This window comes from Pezoporus flaviventris, unplaced genomic scaffold (assembly GCF_033815535.1).
Source record: "Pezoporus flaviventris isolate CSIRO_AGI_PZ_B2104156 unplaced genomic scaffold, CSIRO_AGI_Pfla_v1 ptg000005l, whole genome shotgun sequence".
Lineage (NCBI taxonomy): Eukaryota > Metazoa > Chordata > Aves > Psittaciformes > Psittacidae > Pezoporus > Pezoporus flaviventris.
In genome coordinates this window covers 2,179,724-2,199,721 of record NW_026892553.1, presented here as the reverse complement: position 1 = coordinate 2,199,721, position 19,998 = coordinate 2,179,724, and the positions used below count along the sequence as shown (strand labels likewise).

General features: G+C 54.7%; 1 protein-coding gene across 1 annotated transcript in view; it reads left to right on the top strand.

Moving 5' to 3' along the window:
* EFNB1 (ephrin B1) overlaps positions 1-19,998 on the top strand; it is a 51,765-nt gene that overhangs the window by 14,701 nt on the left and 17,066 nt on the right. The window contains exon 2 of the mRNA XM_061445630.1: positions 15,276-15,553. Coding sequence (XP_061301614.1) covers positions 15,276-15,553 — 278 coding nt within the window. The remainder of the gene's footprint in view (positions 1-15,275; positions 15,554-19,998) is intronic.

Here is a 19,998-nt window from a genome sequence, read left to right as displayed (position 1 = left end):
CATTTTGTGTCTTGCCTATGTGCTTAATGCCTTTCTGACTGGGAGGCTGTGAGTGAGTGAAGAGAATGGTTGGTGCTGGCTGCCTCAGCTCCCATGCCTGGCTCCCTGCGTTCTCCCATCTCTGCACACTCTCCTGGCTCCCTGTCCTCCCCATTCTGGGCAGGTGAACATCTGCTTGGTACACCATGGTGTGTGATGCTCATGGGCATGGCCATGGAGGATGTGGGTATGGGGGACATGGAGCAACATGCATGTCTGGAGGAGGCATCTCAGGTGGCTTCTTGCCTAGAGTATCTCAGTGCTAAGAAGGACACTTGCTTTTTTGAGATTATTTTATTGTTGTTAAAGATGTGCGTAACAGGAAGCTTGTGCTGTGGAAGGGCATCCTCCTTGGGTCAGTCAGGAAAGGGAGCAGAGAAGCTCCTTGTGTGCACTTCTGGGAAATGGAGCCTGCCAGGATCTTTATCACTCAAACTGTCATTTTCTGTGGAGTTAGGACAGTACCGAGACCAGTGCAGGAGACCAGCACCGCAGCTTGTCTACAAGACAGCTAATCTATGCCAGAGCTGCAGCAAAGCCTGCGCTGCTTCAGGGTGGTGTGGGTGATGCTGAGCTGCCTACCCTCCGCTATGACTGCAGGATCTCGGCATCAGACAAACACTGTGGCCCATATCTTCCCTTTGCAAAGGAACTTGCAGTTAAATCTCTTTGGTTTTCTTTTTTGGATAAGTTAAACCAACCCCTTCCCCCCACCTTTTTTTTTCCCAGTCTTTGAATCCTTTCTGTGCTTTGCTGTTGTCCTCGTCTAGGCTATGCATGCACTGTATTGCTCTCAGCGGTGCCTGGCATCTAGAGACAAAGATGACCCAGCCCCAAGCTTCTTTCTGGCCCTTCCCTGTTATCTGCTGTTGCCAATTTGCTCTCCACTAACCTGCGACCGCAGTGCAAAACCTGACAGTGCCAGGTCCTGAGTTAGCCTGGAATAGTCTGCTCAGGTTGATAAATACCTCTGGTTCTGTTTAGTTTAACAAATACCTTCTTTAATGGCGAAGCTTTTGTTAAGCTTTCTCATATTATTATCATGCTTAATCATGCAGGGTGACTTCTGAAAGTACTTTTTTTAAATGCCAGTTTTTATCCAGATTTTAAAATTGAAATTCATTTTTTATCCAGAGGCAGGATATAAATGACTCTACTAAAATTAGATTAATCCTAATAAGAATGTCAGTTATCATTTCTGAATACATTTTTTTATTTTTTTATTTTTTTTTAATTTTACACGCCTCTTTAGCTATAATTGCCAGTGTAATTTCTTACACAGACGTGGTGTGTCCTCACGGTTGACAGAAATACTTAATGCAATGTCGACACCACGGTAAGTTCCAAATTAGTGCGTCGCAGTCACTGCAAATGTTTTGAACTTTCTCCTTACTAAATTGGAGAAGGAAAAGCACCTGAAATGCCAAGCAGAATTAAAATGTGCTCATTGGGGTAAAGCTGGATGGTTGGATGAGCCCTTCAGAAGAGCCTTTCATGAGCTGGGACAAGGAGGCACAAAGGGAAGGGGAGCTAGGGCCCAGGAAGGTGATTTGGGGTCTGGCGAGTGAGGGCAGGTTGTGGAGTTACGCAGAGTCCCACCTGGGTCCAAAGGGCTACAGGGCAGGACTGGGGCCATTCTGCAGCAGTGCTTCCCTTGGCATTTATTTAAGGCCTGTTAAACAAACCCCCTTTGCTGGTGGATGCTCTGAATCCATCGCTGGCCACGTGTACAAGGTGGGTGTTTGATCTCTGTTTGCTTTCACACCTCCGGTCGCTTCCAGTGCTTTGGGGAGCGGGTGGGAGGTGCGCATGCCACCCAGGCTGCAGCCCTCCGCAAACATCTCCTCAAACATCTGCCCTCTGCAAACATCTGCCTGCATCCCCTCGGTGCCCTGAGCCACCTCTGGCCCTGCACAGTGAGTGGGGGAGTGCTGGGGGACGGGGGGGTGTCTGTGCCATGCCTGGAACAATCCCCGTGCACACAGCAGGCGCTTTGCAATAACATTGCAATACAAGGGTTAGCATCAGCCCTTGCTGGCATGGTGGCATCGCTGGGACATGTCCCTGGCCTGGTGGCACTGTGTGCGGTGGGGCAAGCACCGCAGCCAGGAACGCCTGAGCTAGCGGGATTCTGGGGCAAGGCTCTGGGGAGCCGCATCTGGCAGCGAAGCTGGGTGGGAGGAAGTGGTTGGGGGCAGACTCTGGTCTCTCCTGCGGCATCTCGTCAGCTTTCTTCCATGCATGTGGGTGGCAAGTTGGAGGTTTTTGTCCTGGGGGAGGGAGGAGGAGGACTGTGAATGCTCCCCATCCGCAGGCAATTGGAAACTGCTGTGTGCTGGGCCAGGGCTGGAAGCAGGGCAGCAGCCTGGGTGCTCTGCCCTCCTCCTCCTCCTTTTCCTCCTCCTCCCCAGTCCCAAGGGCTGGTTTATTTTTAGATCTAAAACCTGAGCTTCCCTTAGTGCTTTGTTAAAGCTCCTGGGGCTCGGGGCATCCCTGGGGAAGGGGCTGGAGAGCAGCCCCAGTTCTGAGACCTCTGGATCTGACAGCGTCTGTGACACCCAAGACAGCCGTGGGCTTTTTGGTTCCTCTCCTCCTGTTCCCTGCAGGAGGCTGTACATTGTGTAAAGTTCAGCTGTATGTGTATCTGGCCTAAAAATAAAAGCAAGTATGAGCCAGATCTCTTTCGGCAGGAGGAGAGGTTTAAACCTGACACTCTTGTGTTGTGCTGGCCTCTCTCCCAGCTCCTCTCTCAGCTGCAGCTGTGCCAACTAGCCCTGGACTGGGTAAACTGGGAGCAGTGGAAGGGCAAGCAGAGGGGAGCACAGGGGATCCCAGTCTCTTACCGTGGTGAAGCCTTTAGGAGAGGCTTTGTCTTTCCTGCAGGCTGCAGATATGGAGAAGATTGGGGCTTTTGTGCCAGAATGAGGGAATGTGAGCAGCACTAGGAAGAGGTTGAAGGGAGAAAGGGGTAGCTTTCTTCCCTGAGTGACATCCAGGAGCATGGCCAAAGGTTAGAGGCTGGATTCGTGCTTTCTCATAGAGCTTGCTCACCAGGTTTTGGTGATCCATTGCAGTCTGTGTGCAGGAGGACAAGGGCGGGGTGAAGGGAGAAATAATCTTTTGAGGTCTTATGACTCATCTTTAGCTTTTTCTCCTAGACCTAAACCAGACCCATCCACCCCGTGGTGTGGGGCTGAAGGTCCAGTCCAGCCAAGCGCGGCGTGAGGATGATAGGGCTGACTCAGAGGTGAGGAATACTGTGCGACCTGGTTGCTGGGGCAGTTAGAGCAGGGCTGCAGTGGACGGCTGTTGGGGTGGTTGTACGCATGCACTTCGTTCTGATGGGGCGGTTAAGAAGGCTTTAATGGGTTCTAAGGCTGGCTGCAGCTGGGCGAGTTCCCGGTAATGACACGAGGGCTGAGGGATGGTGATTTGCAGCTGCCTGGGAAGATGGCAGCTTCCAGACTGAGCCAGGATGACAGAACTCGTTTGGCCACATCTGGGAGCCGGGAGATCAAAGGGCCTGGCAGTGAGTCACGGCGGCGCGGCCAGGGGTGACGCTGCTCCCCGGGGACCGCGGGGCTGGCGGAACCCGGGAGACCTGTTGGTGCAGGGCAGGGCATCCCGCAGCCCGGCTGCGGGTAACCATCCGCTGGGATTTCTCCTCTCCCTGCCCAGTTCCTAATGCTGGGATTAATCCTTCAAGCCCACAGCATTGCTTCCCCAGGGCGAGCCTCAGCCCATGCTCACAAGTGAAGGTTGGTGCCATCACCCAGTCCTCAGTGGGCTCTCCAGGGCGCTAGCTCACCCTGGGGGGCTGCTGGGTGCCAGGGAAGTGGCTGAAGCTGGAAGGCCCCCACTGCTGCTGCGCCCTGGGGGATGTGTGGGCTTTAGATTTGTGGAAGTCCTCAGAAAAATGGGTGAGGTTGGTTGATCCTCTCCTTTGCTTTGAAGGCAGCTGTATGGCCATGTGTAGTGTGAAGTGGGGAGCTGAGGGGGTCTGGGGAGCCCTCGTGTACCCCTGAGGATGTAGCAGCAGCAACTTGCAACGTTGTGGTGGCCAGGTTGGGGTGCGGGAGCGTGCCCAGCCACTGACCCATGTGGGGAGGGGGCTGGTCTGGGGTTGTGGAGTGGAGGGTTAGCCAGGGTGTCAGGTACTGGGGTGTAGGGAGGAAGGGACTTCCTCTCGCCCAAGGACTAACCGCAGGCTGTAACTTCATCTCTTGGCTGTTTGCTTTCAGTTCTTCATTTTTCCAACTGAGCTGGAAAAGTGAGAGGTGGGAAGGATGGGGAGGGGGGGGTCTTCATAAAATACTGGGGTTGCTGTCAGGTCTGGTGGGCTGAACCCCCACCCTCCTGTCCCCTGCGCTCCCCAAACCCACATGGTGAAGGGCTGCAGTTTTGCCTCCTTTCTGTCCTGGCAGGGGATTAATCTGCATGACAATTAGTGGGGCTTGGCGGGGAGGTCTTGCTCTTGGGTTCCTTGGGCATATTCCTGCCGCTTTCTCTTCCAAGTGGGCGCCCAGCCGCCGCCGCATCCCCTGCCAAAGTAATTCTTTGCTTTGGAACCGGGAGGCGAAATCTCCACTGTCTTGTTTCGGAGGGGTCAGGGAAGGAGTGGGAACCCCGCTGATCCAACCTTGTTCCCTTTTAACCTGCCTCTCCCCCGCTTCCCCTCTCGGCCCCCCGTCCTCCGGATGAGCGGGGCTGCAGCCAGGGCACGAGCATCGAAACCGAATCAAAGCTGAAAAGTACACGAGGCTGAGCGGGGAACCTGATCTGCTTCCGCTGGATCATTTAATACCTGCAGCATCCCGCGCTCAGGCTTTGGGTTTGTGCCGCTTCTGGTGCCGTCTGGCTTTTGCAGAGCCTGCTGGGGTGCTGGGCTATGCTTTCCCATTTCCTCGGGGGGTTCGGATGGTTTTATGGGGAAGGTTATGGTGGTTGCAGCTGCAACATCCAGCTGCCAACCTCTGGACAGGCAGCTGTGCTGGGGAGCAGGGGTGCAGGCAGGCAGAAGGTGAGCGCTCGCTGCCTGCGCCTCGGCTCCGCCGCTGCTGCCCGCGCCTCATTGTCTCACTTCTCTCTCCATTCCTATGCCAATTAAAGAGCCGTGTTGCCATTCATGGCCCTTATGGTTTTGTTCAGTTGTCTGTCAGCTCTTGTCAAGCCCTGTCCCCTTCCCCTCCCCCGTTTTCAAAAACAAAACCCCTGACAAACCCCCCTTTGAATCCCCTCTTACCTCACTCCCAGCGTGGGGCCCCATTGATGGGAGATGCCGGCGGCGGCGGCGGGGAGACCGCTCCCCACGCTGCCTTTGTGGGCTGCCGGCAGCCCCCCCCGGACCCCGGCCTCCCCGCTTCTTGCCAGCATTAATTAGATAACTCGGTCCGTCTTTATTTCTCCGAGGGGAGGTGCGGGGCGATATTACTTGAGGGAGAGAATATGGCTTTTTTTCATCTCCCTCTTTATGGTTTGGCCGAGCCCTTGGTTCCATCGCTGGCGGAGCCGCTTATTGTGCTGGAAAATAATGACTTTGCAGGGGTGTAGGGGGGGCCGGGTGTGAGCCCAGGGGACCCCCACTGCTCCTTATTGAACCCAGATGGGGTCTACACCCCATGAGTTGGTGCCGGCAGGAGCTGGGGGTCCCCAGGGCCAAATGCCACCGGCTGTGGAGAGTGCTGCAGGTGGCAGCAGCAGCCTGCGCCAGGGCTCTGGCCCCAATTAAATCTGCTTCAAACTCCCTCAATTACCAGCATTTTTCCTTTTGTAACTCCCCCTCACGGGCTTTGGGTTAATATGGTTTGTTTACATGGTTTGGGTGCAGCATCCGAACGCACAGGCTGCTGCGCAGAGGTGGGAAGATGGAACAGCACATGGCTGCTCACATCAGCGCCCAGGCCTGGGAGCCTTCCTTCTCTTCCTCTTCCTCCTCAGAGCACTGGGGGGGTGGGGGTCAGCAGCCATCCTCTTATGTGGTAGACAGGCATGGGGAGGCATCCTGGCTGAGCCCAGGAGGGGACAAAAGAAAACATCCACCTTTTGGCAGGTGCTGTCACCCACCTTTGGCAGCGCTCATCCCCAGTGCGGAGGTGATCTGGGGGTACCCAGTTGTCCCCCACTACCTATGTGCGTCTTCTCCAGCCACAGGGCAGGCAATGTGCACCCAGGCAGGGTGCTGGAGGTAACCAAAGCCTTGAGACCCCCATCCCGATTGAGTGGATGTATTGACAGCAAGCAGGGGGCACGCAGCAGCGTGATGGCTGGGTCAGGAACCCCACTCCGGTGATCCCGGCGCGGCAGGCCCTGTACTGGTGGCTTCTGTGGTGGCTCTGCTATCACTGGTGCGTGCTTTAGCCTCTGCGGGACAAAGCCCAAAGCCACCCAACCTCTGCTGAGTGTTTGTGGGCAGCTGATAGGCCATAGTTGGGATGGGACAGGAGGAGATGTGGTTGGAAATGTGGTCTCTGCCATGGGAGGGGACAGCAGAGCTCTCTCCCTACCTGGCTGGGTGCTTTGGTAGCCACCTGAGCACTGTGGGTCTCCAGTACCTGTCCTTGGGGCTGGTAGGGGGGAGACTGGGGCTTGGATGCTCTCTGACAGCGTGTACCTTTTGCCATGCTGTAATTAGAGGATGGCTCAAAGAGAAAGCCCTTCCTGCAGCCCTGCTCTGAGTCACCGGGGCCGGCCCTGGCTGCTGGCGGCTGTGGGGATGGGGATGTCACTGCTGTGGTGGCAGCCGCTGGCCATGGACACCAAGGTGTGGCCAGCACCCATGCCTGCTTTCCTGAAGCATGGCTGCCAGCCTGATCCCTCCAGCACCCTCATGGGCTGGAGCCCTCCTGTGCTCGATGTCTTCTTGGTTGGTGATAGCCGTGGTGTAACCGCTGCTGGAACTGGTCCTAAAGCCCCTGGGAGCAGAGTGGGCTCCTGAGCTCAGCCGCTGGTGCAGAGGGCAGAGGAGACCTGTCGGGATTGTTCTTTCCCCCCAGTGACCTGCTAGCTGTCCCGCATCTGGACTCGCGCTGCCTTGGCATCCGGTGCAGGGATGATACAAGCAAAACCCCTACAGAGGGACTGTGTTGTTGCTGCTTGGTGGGTGGCTTTTTTGGCTGAAGAGCACCTCTAGTAATGGAAACCATTGCTGGGTGGTGAAGTGGGTGGAGTTCTGAGTCAGTCATTGCCCAGTGTTGTTCTGGATTCCTTCTCCCACGGGAGAAGTGGTCTGGAATAGAGAAGGGGAGACCAGACCCTTCTGCAGGCTGGTTTGCAGTTGTAACCTGGGTCCTCCTCCTGGCTTCCCATTGCAGAAAGACACTGCAATTGTGTGGTTTTGTGATAGAATAGGTTCCATCTGGTCTTTCTCCATTTTCCTAAGCACAATTGGCCCGTCCCCTTTACATTCTGTAAGGTTTGGTCTTCAGGATTACAACAGTGGCTGTGCAACTTCTGAACAAAGCTCGAGGAGCCATGGTGGGGTCTCTCCTGCTTCCCACCTGGGATGGGCAGCTCTGCATGGAGTAGACGATATTATCTCTTGGCCTTTAGTGGTTGAAGCTTTAGGGAGGAATACAGCATGAAGCATTGAGTGTGAGGCTTATGGTTACTGAGCCTCTATGCAAAGTATTGAGTGGCCGTCTGGCACTGCCAAAGCCACCGGCTTCCCTATGGAGGGAGGCTGGGAGCTAAGCCAGGGCTGGCGCTTTAGCATGGACTCTCCTGTGCTGTCTCAAGCATCTCACCTCTTTCTGGGCAGAGGGAAGGATATTTTAGTTTCAGTTCCCCTTTACAGTTGGGTGTTTCCTTGCCTTCTGCTTAATTTGAACCCTGGCTTGACCATGACCTGGAGTTGATCATGGTGCAGAGCTTACTGGGGTGCCTGCACGAGCGCTGCACTGGCTTGAGCATCTTTTAGCTTCATCTCAGAAAATGGCATCCTTGGCACCTGAGGGTGTGTGTGTGTCACTTTTGGGTGGGTGGGTGCTTTTACCAGCCTGTGACAAACCTTACAGCTGGCATTAAAGCAACAAAGGGGTTTTGGGGCTCAGTGGCGGTAGAAAATGGCATCCCAGTGCTGGGGGGGGGCCAGGGTGCGGGTTGCCATGGCAACCCGTTTATGCCTCACTGATGCGTCGTGTAAATCCGTTTGGAAACGAGAAGGGTCTTTTGTCTTTGGGAGGGTTGAATGGGCCTCATTAAACCCAAGATGTGGAAAAAGGGCCTTAGAGTGTGTCTGGGAGGGGGACGGGACAGTGTGGCCGCAGGGGCTCAGCAGAGGCAATTCCCCCTCCCCAGGGACAGGGGGATGACGAAGAGCTGGGAGAGGCTGGAAGGTGCCATTGTGAATAGCTGAAAAATATCTCTTTGAGCAGTGGAGGCCAAAGGGCTGAAGGAGATAAGAGGCTTCTTTTTTTTCAGAAAGAGTTACCTGAAATTGCCAGGTTCTGTGCTCCCCACCTCGGCTCCGAAAGGATGTAGGCGAAATAGAAGAGGTCTGCAGAAGGGCAGTGAAAATAATTATACGTAGATTAGCAGGGGGAAAAAAAGATCGAAGGCTCTTTTTAAAGGAGACTAATAATAGCAGAGCACATAAAAGAAGTGGGATCTGAAAGTGTAGGGATTTGCGTGCTCCTATTTACCCTCCTTTGTGGTGATGAGTAACTCAACTGAACAAGCGAGAAGGCGACAGATACAGATGGGAGGCAGAGGAGAGCAGGGAACCTTTTTATTCAAGTTGTAATTAACTTCCTTCCATGGGATATCTTTGTTCCCAAGAATTTAACGGGAGGTGAAAAAGGGTTGTGTGCTTCCAGGTGCTGTCACTGCTCCGGGTGCTCTGGAAAAGGGCTGTGGATGTTGCTGGTGTACTGGGATGAGGTGGGCCCTTTGGTTAAGTGTGTAATTCATTCCTGTATTAGTTGTCCTTGGCTCTGGAGAGGTGAAGTGAGTTGGGTGGTGGGGTGCAGTGTCTGGCAGGGCTGGCTGGGGACCCCCACAGATGTATCCAGTCCTCCCCCATCCCTGTGAAATGGGATGTCTGGTGCTCTCGGCTCAAGCTTTCAAAGGACCATGCCATTGTCCCTGTCCTATGATGCTGTTTGGCTTCAGCCACGGAGCTGTGAAGGTACAGCCCAAGTAAGGGCCCAGTATTTGCTGCCAACCCCTTGATGTCTCTTGCTTGGTGAAAATATGAGTTTGGCAAATGCTAGGGTGTCACTGGAGGAGCTCTGGAGTGACTGTGAGCTCTGGAGGGACCCTCGGATGGCTGGAGTGTGACCTGGCTCTGTGGCATCAGGGGTCTGGAGGACTCCTCCATGGACAGGACTGATTTCTTCTAACTGATGGCCAAGCGGTCTGGGTAGAGAGGGTCCCCTGTGCCTGGGTAGCTGCTGTAGAACAGTGCTGCTGTGTCCCAGAAAAGGGAAAAGAATGAGGCAGGGAGTTGCAGGCATTTAATTTTGTGTGTGGCTGGGCATGGGCAAAGCTCTCACAGGTTTCAGAGGTGTTTTTCAGGAGTATGCACACAGTTTAGACATGAAGTTTTTGGCTTTTCTACTGGGTCTCTTCAGCTTGCAGAGCTGCTGGCTGTTTTCCCATCCCTTTTCTAAGGTGGTTCCCAGCTGTCAGGAGCTGCGGTGGCTCATGGAAGCTGTGGTCTTGCTGGTGGGACCTGTGTGCTCTGTTGGTATGGAGAGCTGCGCCAGTGTGGTCTTCAGCTGGCAGGCACCAGAAGATGCAGGTCCCCTGCATATTAGAAAATGCCATATGGACCTTGGTTATTGCTGCCCTCCACTTGCAGTGCCTCGCTCTGCCGGGCATTATCAGCCATCCTGCAGCCTTCACTGCCAGAAGTAAATGTTCTCCTTGGAAGATACAGCTATTTTTGGATTTCTTTGAAGAAAACAGCATTTAGCATATGTCATCTTGTATGTATGTCAGCATTAATGCTTTAGAGCATCTCCTCTGAAGAGGAGACTGTTGTTAAATGTTGTTCTGTTTTCTGTTTCTGCAAAGCCTGAAACAAGGTGAGGTGCATCATGTTTCTTGGATGTGGGGAAAGTGGTGCTGCCCCGAAGATTTGGTAGTTCATGTGATGCAAGGAGGGCCTGTGCTTGGGGGAGAGGTTGTTGGAAAGTGCGTCAGCTCATTCTTTTTTAAAAGTCATATTTTCAAGCATTTTACCAGTCATTTTCTCGCCGAGGAAGAGCTGAAGGTCTCTAGCTTGTTTGTAAAGGTGCTGGATGCTGTATCTGCAGGACACTTGTGTTTGCAGCTATTACTGTGAACATGTTAGCATTGTCCATGTTTAACTGTGACCCAGTCTGCTAGCCCATGCATGCCCACGTGGAGAAGAGGAGCCTGCTTGGTATGTGTGTGTGTGTGTGTGTGTGTGTGTGTGTGTGTGTGTGGAGGAGAGAGGTATCATGCCCAGCAGGAGTTCTGAGCTTGCTCTGACTCAACCTGCATGGTTTTCCTTCTTACCTCATGTTCCTGGGCTTGTTGAGCCTCTACCAGCGGTGGGATGGAGCAGGTCATCGTTGTGTGATGTGCTGGCTTGCAGGAACCCTGGTGCTACAGCCAGTGTCCTTTGAGGCAGCCCAGGAAGCCATGGGCTTGTGATCTGGCTGGCTCAGGGGGGTTGCTGGGAGCCCTGCCACCCTTCCACGTGGCTGCTCCTCAGAGCCAAGGTGTGAGTGTCTCGGCTGCTGGTAGAAGGGCAGCATCTCTCTGCCTGTGGTTCCCTGTTGTTCTCAGTGTGCAGAGCTGTTGGGTGCGTCTGTGCCTGGCCGTTGAACCAAAGGACAGACCGAAGGACTGGATTGAACTGAAGGAGCAGCTGGCACTGTGGGGCTGGTCGGTACTCACCTAGGGAATGTGCTGGTGCCATGGTGTGGTTTCATCTCCTGCCTAGGCGCAGCACCAGGACACCAGGCTGCAATCCCTCCCTGGACCCTAAGCAGCCCCGTTGCGTGTTTCAAGGGATTATCATCTCTTACTGCCTCATTCCGATTCCTCTCCCCCAAACCAGCCCTGAGATGACAGGGTGGCCGCCTCTGACACTGGATACTGGCTGAGCTCATGGCCCTTCCAGCAGGTCCCATATGTAGGCCCTGGGTCGCTCCATCAGGTCCCACGTGCTTTTTAGATCCCTGATGGGAGACCAACCCTCCGAGCTGGTGAGCTGCCTGGTCCGCAGGGGTTGAGGGTCCCTGCCAGCGGCCCCCCAGCTCGGGGCAGGGGAGCGGCTGTTCTTTAATCCCATCTCTGCTCCGGCATCCCGGCATCCCGCTGCCAACAGAGCTCCCCTTGTTTACCCAACTCGGAGGAATCGGTTTACAAGGCTCACAAATACCCTTTTCACCTTTCCCATCAGAAAACACCTCCCGAAACAATGAGGAAATTGGATGCTGCCACCTGATCGCTCCCAGGGAACCTGCGGGGCCGGGAGCTGGGGACCGGGATGTGGCGATCGGGATGCCTGGCTGGGATGGGATGCTCTTCAGCAACCTGCACAGCTCTGCGGGTGGGCAGCCACAGGTGCCACCCAAAAATCACCTTGAGGGGTTTTAATTAATGAAGTTGCCCATAATAGAGCAGAGGCCAGTGTCCCCCCAACAGCACTGTTTGCTCAAATGAATGCTGTTTGCAGCAAGGGCAAAAATATAGTGTTTTTTAAACTTTAATAGGTTGTAGTTAGTCTTTTCCACCACCTTTGCCACTAGGAGAAAGAATGCTGAGATGTTATCTGTGAGCTGCTAATGGTAGTAGCACCAAGGCTAAATAAATAAAGCTGGAGCCACCATCCTCCTCCCAAGTGGAGGCACAGGTAGAAGCGGGTGCTGTGTGCAGTTGGGATGCTGAGTGCCTGCTCGTGGCCTTCCACAGCTAGGCTCCAGCACACACTGTGCACGATCAGCCTCAAAAGCACTTGGTCAGACTAGTTTTAGCATTAAGGTTGAGTTGAATTATGATTTTTCTTTGTTTCCCTCCCTGCTTTAAAACAGGGAAATCAAAACTGTAGTGTACGGAGGATAGAGCAGATTCTCCCCGCAGAATGACAGCACGTGCTCTGAGGCCATGATGAGTTTCACTCTTAATTTAAAAGGAGATCTATTCATTCTTCCCGGTTAAGATAAAACTGAAGATGTGTCCTTGTAAAGACAAGTCAAGAGTGATTCTTTTTTGCCTTCAACAATCCTTCTGGAGTAATATTTCTCATACCCAGAACTTGTCTGCTGTTCTTGTGATAAATGTTGCTTTGCGCCTTTTGTATTTTAAAGTATAATTTTGTGGAGGCCTGTCGCGTGATGGGAACTGGTGTCTGTCTTCCCTAGGATGGTCATCACAAGCTGTTGCTTGCAACAAAGCACAGTTGGGGGGGGGGGGGGGGAGAAATCTGGATGTGTGGTTGTGGTGAGGAGCTCAAAGAACAGTGAGAGGGGTTTGAATGCGTGCTCTTCAGGGGCTTATTTCCACCACTTGTGCTGCCTGGACTCTCTTCGTCTTCAGGGAAGAGAGGGAGGACACTAATGGGGAAACAGAGGAGAAGAAATCAGGGAAATAAGAGGGCAAAGGGTACAGAGTGTGTGTGGGCAGGAATGTGGTTGGCAAGGAGCAGCAGCTGGAGGGAGCACCCCCATAAGCCCCGTGCAGCACTGCATGTGGGGAAGGGCTGCTGCTTTGGCTGGTAGCTCAGTCTTGCTTGATGTTCGTGTAGGAGATCTGGAAAACGTTCCTGGGCTAATTCCCAGGCAGAAGCTGTGTGCTTCTGAAGCTGAAACCAAGCGTTCCTAGAAGAAATTAATCTTGTCATTTTACCCTTGAAACAAATAAAACAAACAGAGGCCTCCTCTGTGAATTCTCTAAGAGGAAGAGAAGTGCCAGCAGGATGTGGTGCTGGGATGTTCTCAGCTCCCTTGATTGCTTTATGGCCTCTCCTCTCATTAAAAATCAGCTTGACCCGATCCCAGACGGCCGTGCCGGCAGCACAGGCTGGTGTCACATGGACCGGTTGGTTTGCTGGTGTTGGCCAAGGCTTTGGCCAAGGAGATGTGATAGGTCCTTCTGGTATGAAGATGGGGGACAGATAGGAGCCTTCTCCTCTTGCTCCAGCGTTGCAAGACATCTGCTTGGCTTGTTTGTGGCTTCCTGTTTGGCATCTTCTGGGCAGGAGGGAGCTGGCAGGGGCTGGAGGAGGGAATTTGAGTCACTTGGGAGTTCTGTGCCAGAAAGCCTCTGACTCAGGCCAACCGTGGAGAAACGAGTGTGGGATCCAGCTGCCTCTCGGGGTGGGAACCCATGAGCGAGCGTGCAAGTGTTCACTTGCGCTGCATGTCTGCGGCCCGGCACGGGGTGGGGAGGCTGAGCAAGGGAAGGGAGGGGCAGGGGCTCCTTTGCATCTCCTGCTGCTCGGCTCCTGGGATTGCGTCAGGAATTGTGGGTGGGGGAAGCCTTTATCGCTCCCTCCCAAGGTTTGGAAGCGGTGCGCTGGCCGGGGGCCAGCTGACCTACTTGGTAGCGCTCAGGCAAAGCGTGGCTCACCTGCCGGCATTGCCGGGGACGGAGCCGTGGTGCAGCATCCCACCTGCACGGGCCCTGTGTGGATTACGTTTCCTGTTCTTCCATGAGGCTGCTGCATCCCTTCTTCCAGCAGTCATGACTTTAACACAACTTACTTGCTTCCCACAAGGTTGCATGGCAAAGGCACAGCCACTGCCATGGTGGTGCTGGGGTTGGGATGATCCCACAGTGATGCTTTGGGTACCGCAGGGAGGATGGGGCAGACAACCCTCTGGAATTCAGCTCCCGTGTTCAGAGCAGCGTCGGTGAAGGGGACTGTTCCCCTGTCCCTGTGCCTTGCCTCCTCTCCTGGGGCTGGGTGAGGGTGACCTGGTGAGCTGGCAGAAAGGTGCAGTTGATGTCTGTCTCTGTCCTGGCCATCCCTCCCTCCCCCTGCTAGAGCTGGCACCGGGCTCCGGAGCCCTTGCCAAGGGCATCGGGTTGTGCGTGGGCCCCAGCTCCGCCTGCTGCCTCCCAGCCCCATGGGTCGGCATGCGGATCTGCTGCGGCTCGGGCAGCCAGAGGCCTGGAGTCTGGGCTGCTCAGGCAATGGTTTCAGCTCTGTGGCTTCTTGCAAAGACTTGTACCAGAGCCACAGAGCAGGTTGGTCTTGTGTGTCTGATCTTCCTTCTGTGGTGCCTGCAGCCCCAGCCGGAGCAGCTTGATGGAGGGAGAAGGTGTCCTTGTCCCCCCATCTGACTGAAGGGGTGGGATGGGGCAGGGACCCAGCTGCGTCAGAGTGGGAAGGGAAAGCTGCCGACGTGCAGCCTGCTGAGGCACACGCTTCGGTTTTTGCTGTGCCCAAATTATGTGAGGGAGTTGCAGCGGAGATAACTTTGCAGGAGCATCCATTCCCACCTTATCTTCCATCAAGAATGCGTTATGTTGCCTACATCAAAGTAGATGATCTGCTGCTTCCCTCCTTGTTTCCCTAATACTCTACTTCACACTGAAAAAAAAATTATTCAGATTATTACCCCACAATAATGAAATCTGAATGCTAATTATCAGCATATTGCCTTCCTTCCCTTCGCAATGCCCTGCCTTCCAGCCCCAAATAGCTTTCCTCCCTCCTTGCTCCTCTCCATCCGGTCCTCCCACGCTCCTGGGCACGCCGTTGAGCCTGGCTTGGTAGAAGTTGTCCTGCAGGATGCTTCCCTCCCTTCCATTTAAGGACAGGAATTCCTCAGGGAGCTGGGGTGTGGAAGGGATCCCTCCCTGCGCCCCATTGTCAGGGCTTCTCCCCATGCCTAATTATTGCCTGTCCCTGCAGGAAGCTCCTTGCCTGGCCGTCGGGCAGAGCCGTGGCGTCTCCAGGCTGCCCGCTCTGCAGCCCTTTGTGGGAAGGCTCCATTCTCTTCTGGGTGCCAGGCTTGTGTCTGGGAAGGGTGCTCACCCTCATCATGGCAGGAGGGATGTGGAGTGGGGCTGAACCAATTGAGCCCATGGTTTTCTTGATGGGAGCCTTGCACTGGCTCCTTGCATGTGCAGAGGTGGTGAAGGAAGAAGAGAGCTTTATTTTGGTGTCAAAAGCCATTTTGCAGAGGGAAAACAGCAGTTTAAGCATGAAAGAAATGGTGCGAAAGCAGGGCTGTGCACGGGGTGGAACGGGCTGGTGTGACCACTGTGGCCTGTGCTAGAGCATGTGGCTAACCTCTTGCCCTCCTCTCTTCCAGGTTCATGACTGGGAAGGGGCTGGTCATCTACCCAGAGATTGGGGATAAACTGGACATTATCTGCCCCAAGGCGGAGCCGTCCAAGCCTTACGAGTACTACAAGTTGTACCTGGTGAAGAAGGACCAGGCAGATGCCTGCAGCACCGTCATGGACCCCAACGTGCTGGTGACGTGCAACCGGCCAGAGCAGGAGATCCGCTTCACCATCAAGTTTCAGGAGTTCAGCCCCAACTACATGGGCCTGGAATTCAAGCGGCAGCAGGATTACTTCATCACATGTGAGTCGCTCTCCTCTTCCTCGCCGCCGACCCTGGCTCGGGGGGGCTGCAGGGGTCTGGAGAGTGTCGCCAGGCGCTTGTTTGCGACTTGGCTGGTGCAGAGAGCTGACACGCATGGAAAATATTTCCAGCTGGATGGGAGAAGGGGTTGGAATGTGGCACTGACCGAACAGAACGGGTCATCGGCCCCTGTCTGGCTGCTCTGCTGTGTCCCTGGCCGTGCCCGCAGCCAGGAGCATGTCCCCCTGCCAGGTCAGTCCTGGCAAGGAGGGGCAACGTGTGTCTGGAGCACCTTCAAACCTGGAGCCTGTTGTCATCTTTGCTGGCGGTGTTGCAGGGCATTTCTTATAGGGCTTTGCCTTGGGGCTGGGGAGCTCCTGGTGCTGCACTTGGGATCAGGAGAAATGGTGAGCAAGGAGATGCCCACCCTCCTCACTGGTCCTGGCTCTGAGAGCAGCCCGGCAAGTGGGAAGCTGCCACCCAGTGCTTTCTGTGGTCTAAATGGCTGTAAAATTCTGCATCCTGGTGTCATCCTCTTGTTTTCTTGGTGCAACACATCTTTATGGAGGGGTGAGAGAAGAAGGGCTGAATTTTCTTGGAGACCATGGTCCATGAGTGCGGGGGGATGTATCTGCATGTGCTGGCTCTGTGTGGACAGAGTGTGGACTCTGGGCAGCTTGGCCATCCCTTGGCCCCCAGTCTGGCAGCGCTGGCCTCACTTTTCCCTGTTTGTCTTCTGCTCAAGCTCACTGTTACCCCTGTGAACCTGCAGTACAGCAGCCTGCAAAGGGCACGGTGGCTCATCTCTGCCCTCGCTATCACATGCCGCAGGCTCACTGGTGAGCAGCCCAGTGCAGAGGTCACATCCCGCATGGGAAGCGAGCACTGAGCCGTGGGAGCTGGTGCTTCTCAGTCAGTAAACAGTGTATTTTTAGCCTGAAATCCCTGCTCTCAGAGGAGGTGGTGAGGGTGTTAGCAGGCAGCTGGGGCAGGAGGTGCTCTGCCATAGTGTGATGACACAGTGATGCTGCCCGCCTGGATTTCCCCACCAAGCCCTCCCTGGGGCTGCCTGTAGTTTGGGGTATACCTGGTGCACTGAAAGTGCCAGGGCAGTGCTGAGCCCACCCTTGGTGGTGAATTTTGCTTAGTGCTACCTAACACATCGCTGAGCACAGGGTGGTGACGAAGGGGCTCTGGGCACCGCATGGCTATAGGAGGGGTGAGGACCTGGCACAAGAACCGGCTCAGCCTGCTCTGCATGGCCATGGTGCCGGCAGAGACCGCGGGCTGCACTGGATTGAGTCACGCCTTGGCAGGGCCGGTCTCTCCCAAGAGCTGCCATCTCTTGGTCACCTTCACTGTCAGGATTTGGGGCCATCTGCCTGGTGTCACTAAGGGGGCACAGGTGGGGTCACCAGATTTGGGGGTGCAGGGAACCCTGGCTGCAAGCTCAGGCGCCCTGGGGATGGGATTGGGATGCCAAAAGCCCCAGCACAGCTCCCCAGCAGACTCTCATCTCCTGTACCATGAGTAACCATGGCTGGCACCAGCCTGACAGCTCTGGAACCCCAAAAGGTCAGCCCTTCTGCTGTCCCTCAGCTGAGGCAAGGCTTGATTCAATGGCAAGCCTTCCCTGCGGTGGGCAGAGAGTGGGGAGAGGGGCTAAAAGCACAGCCGTGAATCTGCCTTTTGTGTGTCAGGCAAACATCTTCAAGCACTTGGTCAGCAGCTTCTCCGTGCTCGGGGGTCAAGTTCAAGCAGTGCCACGGTCATTGTGCTCATGAGGGCTGAAAGCGGGATCCCACGTCACGCCCCTTTGATAGATCCCATGAGACCCACAGGCTGCAAAGAGCCCCCATAGTCAAATACATTCCCCAGAACAAGCTCAGGAGCCTAACGAAGCACCGGGGAGGAGGAACGTGGGGTCCCTCGTCTTGCAATGCAAGTCTGTCAGGAAAGTGCAGGCAAAGGGATTTACCAGGTTCTGAATTGCACAAGTTTTAAGGAGCTGCTTTGCATTTCACACGAAAGCTCTTGCTTAAGTTAAATCAACCTCCCGTAGCTTTCGGTGGCATTTTCACAAGCGGCCGACGGCGTGCTGCCGAGTACAAACGCAGCTCCCCAAGGGCCCCCATGGCTTTGAGCCATTGCCAGCTCCCCTCCAACGCTGCCAGCACACCTGGGTCACTATTGCTCCGGCTCGCTGCAGCTCCGACGGGATGCTCAGCTGGGATTTTGCAAGCTGCACCGTGCCAGCTTTGCCAGCAGAGGTTTCGCCAAAGCTTTTAAACTCGTTGCGTGTTTGCCTAATCTTGTTTTACATGATTCTGCTACCAGTGATGGAATCTTCTCCAATATCTAGAAGCCTTCCCTCTATTTGTAATAGAATCCTGCTTTCTTCCCAGGGCAGGGAGAGCTCCCAAGAGACTACCATAAAATCCTATTTATCCTCTTGTTTCCCAGTCCCAGTCTCCAGTTGCAGCATCTCGGAGCCTGTATAGGACCGGAACAGGGATGCAGGGAGTGGGGTGCACAGAACATCCCTGTGGGGTGCCCCTCTCTCCTCGGGGAGCCGGCAGTGCCCTCTGCCCCCTCCTTGGACCGTTTCTGACTTTAATTTCTCTTGACTCCTCTGCACTTTGATGCGAGCCCCCTCGGCGCTGGGAGCGAGCGGCTGCTGCCAGCTGAACTTTGGCCCCTGGGTGGGCTGAGGATGCTCCTGTGATCTGGCCGTACCCCTCTGCCGAGCAGCCCCAGGAGCTCTTTCTGCCGAGAAAGAAAATAGCCAAAAAAACAAAGTCAAAAGTCTCCTGAGCAGACCACCCACGTGTTGTCTTTTTTTTTTTCATTCCCCCCCCCCCCTTTTTTTTTTCCCATTACTCCCCCCCCCCCCCCCTTTCCCCAAGCTTTGCCTTGACACACAAAAGGGTTTTTTCTTCCTTTTCATTTGCCGGCAGCCCTAAGCTGGGGAAGCGATGCTGCAGTGGACGGGAGCAGGGCAGCAGCGGGACGTGTGCTGCTTGGCCCCTGCTTTCCCCAAGCAGGGAAAACCTCCCTGCTGGAGCCAGGGGCTTCCCGGGGTCCCTCCCCATTCAGAGCTGCTCCTTGCTCCCGCCTTGGATATGCCAAGCCTTGTTTAAGGCCACTTTTATCACAGAGGGACATGGCCCCAGCCTTTGGCTTAGCAATGAAAAAGGCTTTTGAAAGCAAACGTAACCTCTCCCCGTCCTCTGCAGTTTCGTGCTGAGCCCCTCTGCCACTTAAAAGCATCTTTTTCCTCGGGGCTGGGCAGGGGAAGGTGATGCTTCTTCCTAAGCTGCTTCATAAAAAACAAGATGTGGCAGCTCCTGCTGCAGGTCTGTGCTGGAGACGGAGGCTTGCTTGGTGGAGGATGTGAGGCTGCAGCAGGACATGGGGCATCACGACCCTTGGCCCATGGAGAAGCTGGGAATTTGGGAATTAGGTGTTTTGCTCCATGGGTTCAGGGCAGCTCTTCGTTTCTGCTGTCCTCAGTCTCCTGTGGCTGCCTCCCTGCCTGCCCTTGGTGCCTGGTGGGGGTCTCCTGCCTCCTCCGTGCAGGACCATTGCACTCTATGGACAGAAGCATGTAGTGGTGGCTGTACTGTGGGAGGTGGTAAAATGCAATCCATCAGGAATTAATTCTTTTTACCCCAAAAGGAAGTACTTTTTTGGGGTTCCTTGGCCAAGCACATGGGTAAGGCTACTGGAAAGTTTGACAAGCAGGGTAGCTTGTACTTGCAGACCTCAGTGCAGATGCGATTGGTGCTGCTATTCCCTTGGGCTGGCAGCAGGGTGTGGGTCATTCATATGATCCTCATAGAGGCAGAAGGTGCTTCTGGCTCATTAGCAGATGTGTGGCTATTCCTCCCTTCATCCTTGCAGAGCTGGTAGAGAAGCTGAATGCTACGGAATGGCCAAAATGGAAGGGAAGAATGTGTCTGAGTGCTTACAAATAGTCCATCCAGTTGTATTTGGGGCTAGCAGGAGTTACAGGAAGGTGAAAACTGATGGCTGTTTTGTGACAGTGCTGTTCTAGATGTGGGTGGGGGTCCTGCTTTGTGCCTGCAGGTCACCTACCCCAGGCTTGAGAGCCTGACCGTGTCGATATTTGTTCTCAGCCTTGGTTTTTACCCATTTAGATGATTTTCTCTGCTTCCTTGGCTGTCTGTTTCCCACTCAAGTAGGCTTTCCCCCCTCTCTCCCTGGTGTCTGCACTCCTGGGATGCTCATGGGTGACTTCAACCCCACCAGGGCTTAGCCAGCCATGCAGGTTTGGCTCTTTCCACCTCCCCTCCTAATTCACTCCAGCTCTTAATTGCATTTGCTGCTACTCTTTGAACTTGCTCCAGTTTTCCTATCTCTGGTAATGAGGTGCCTAGATAGAGATGCATTAATCCTGGTGTCCTGGCAGCGGGGCGGCGTGA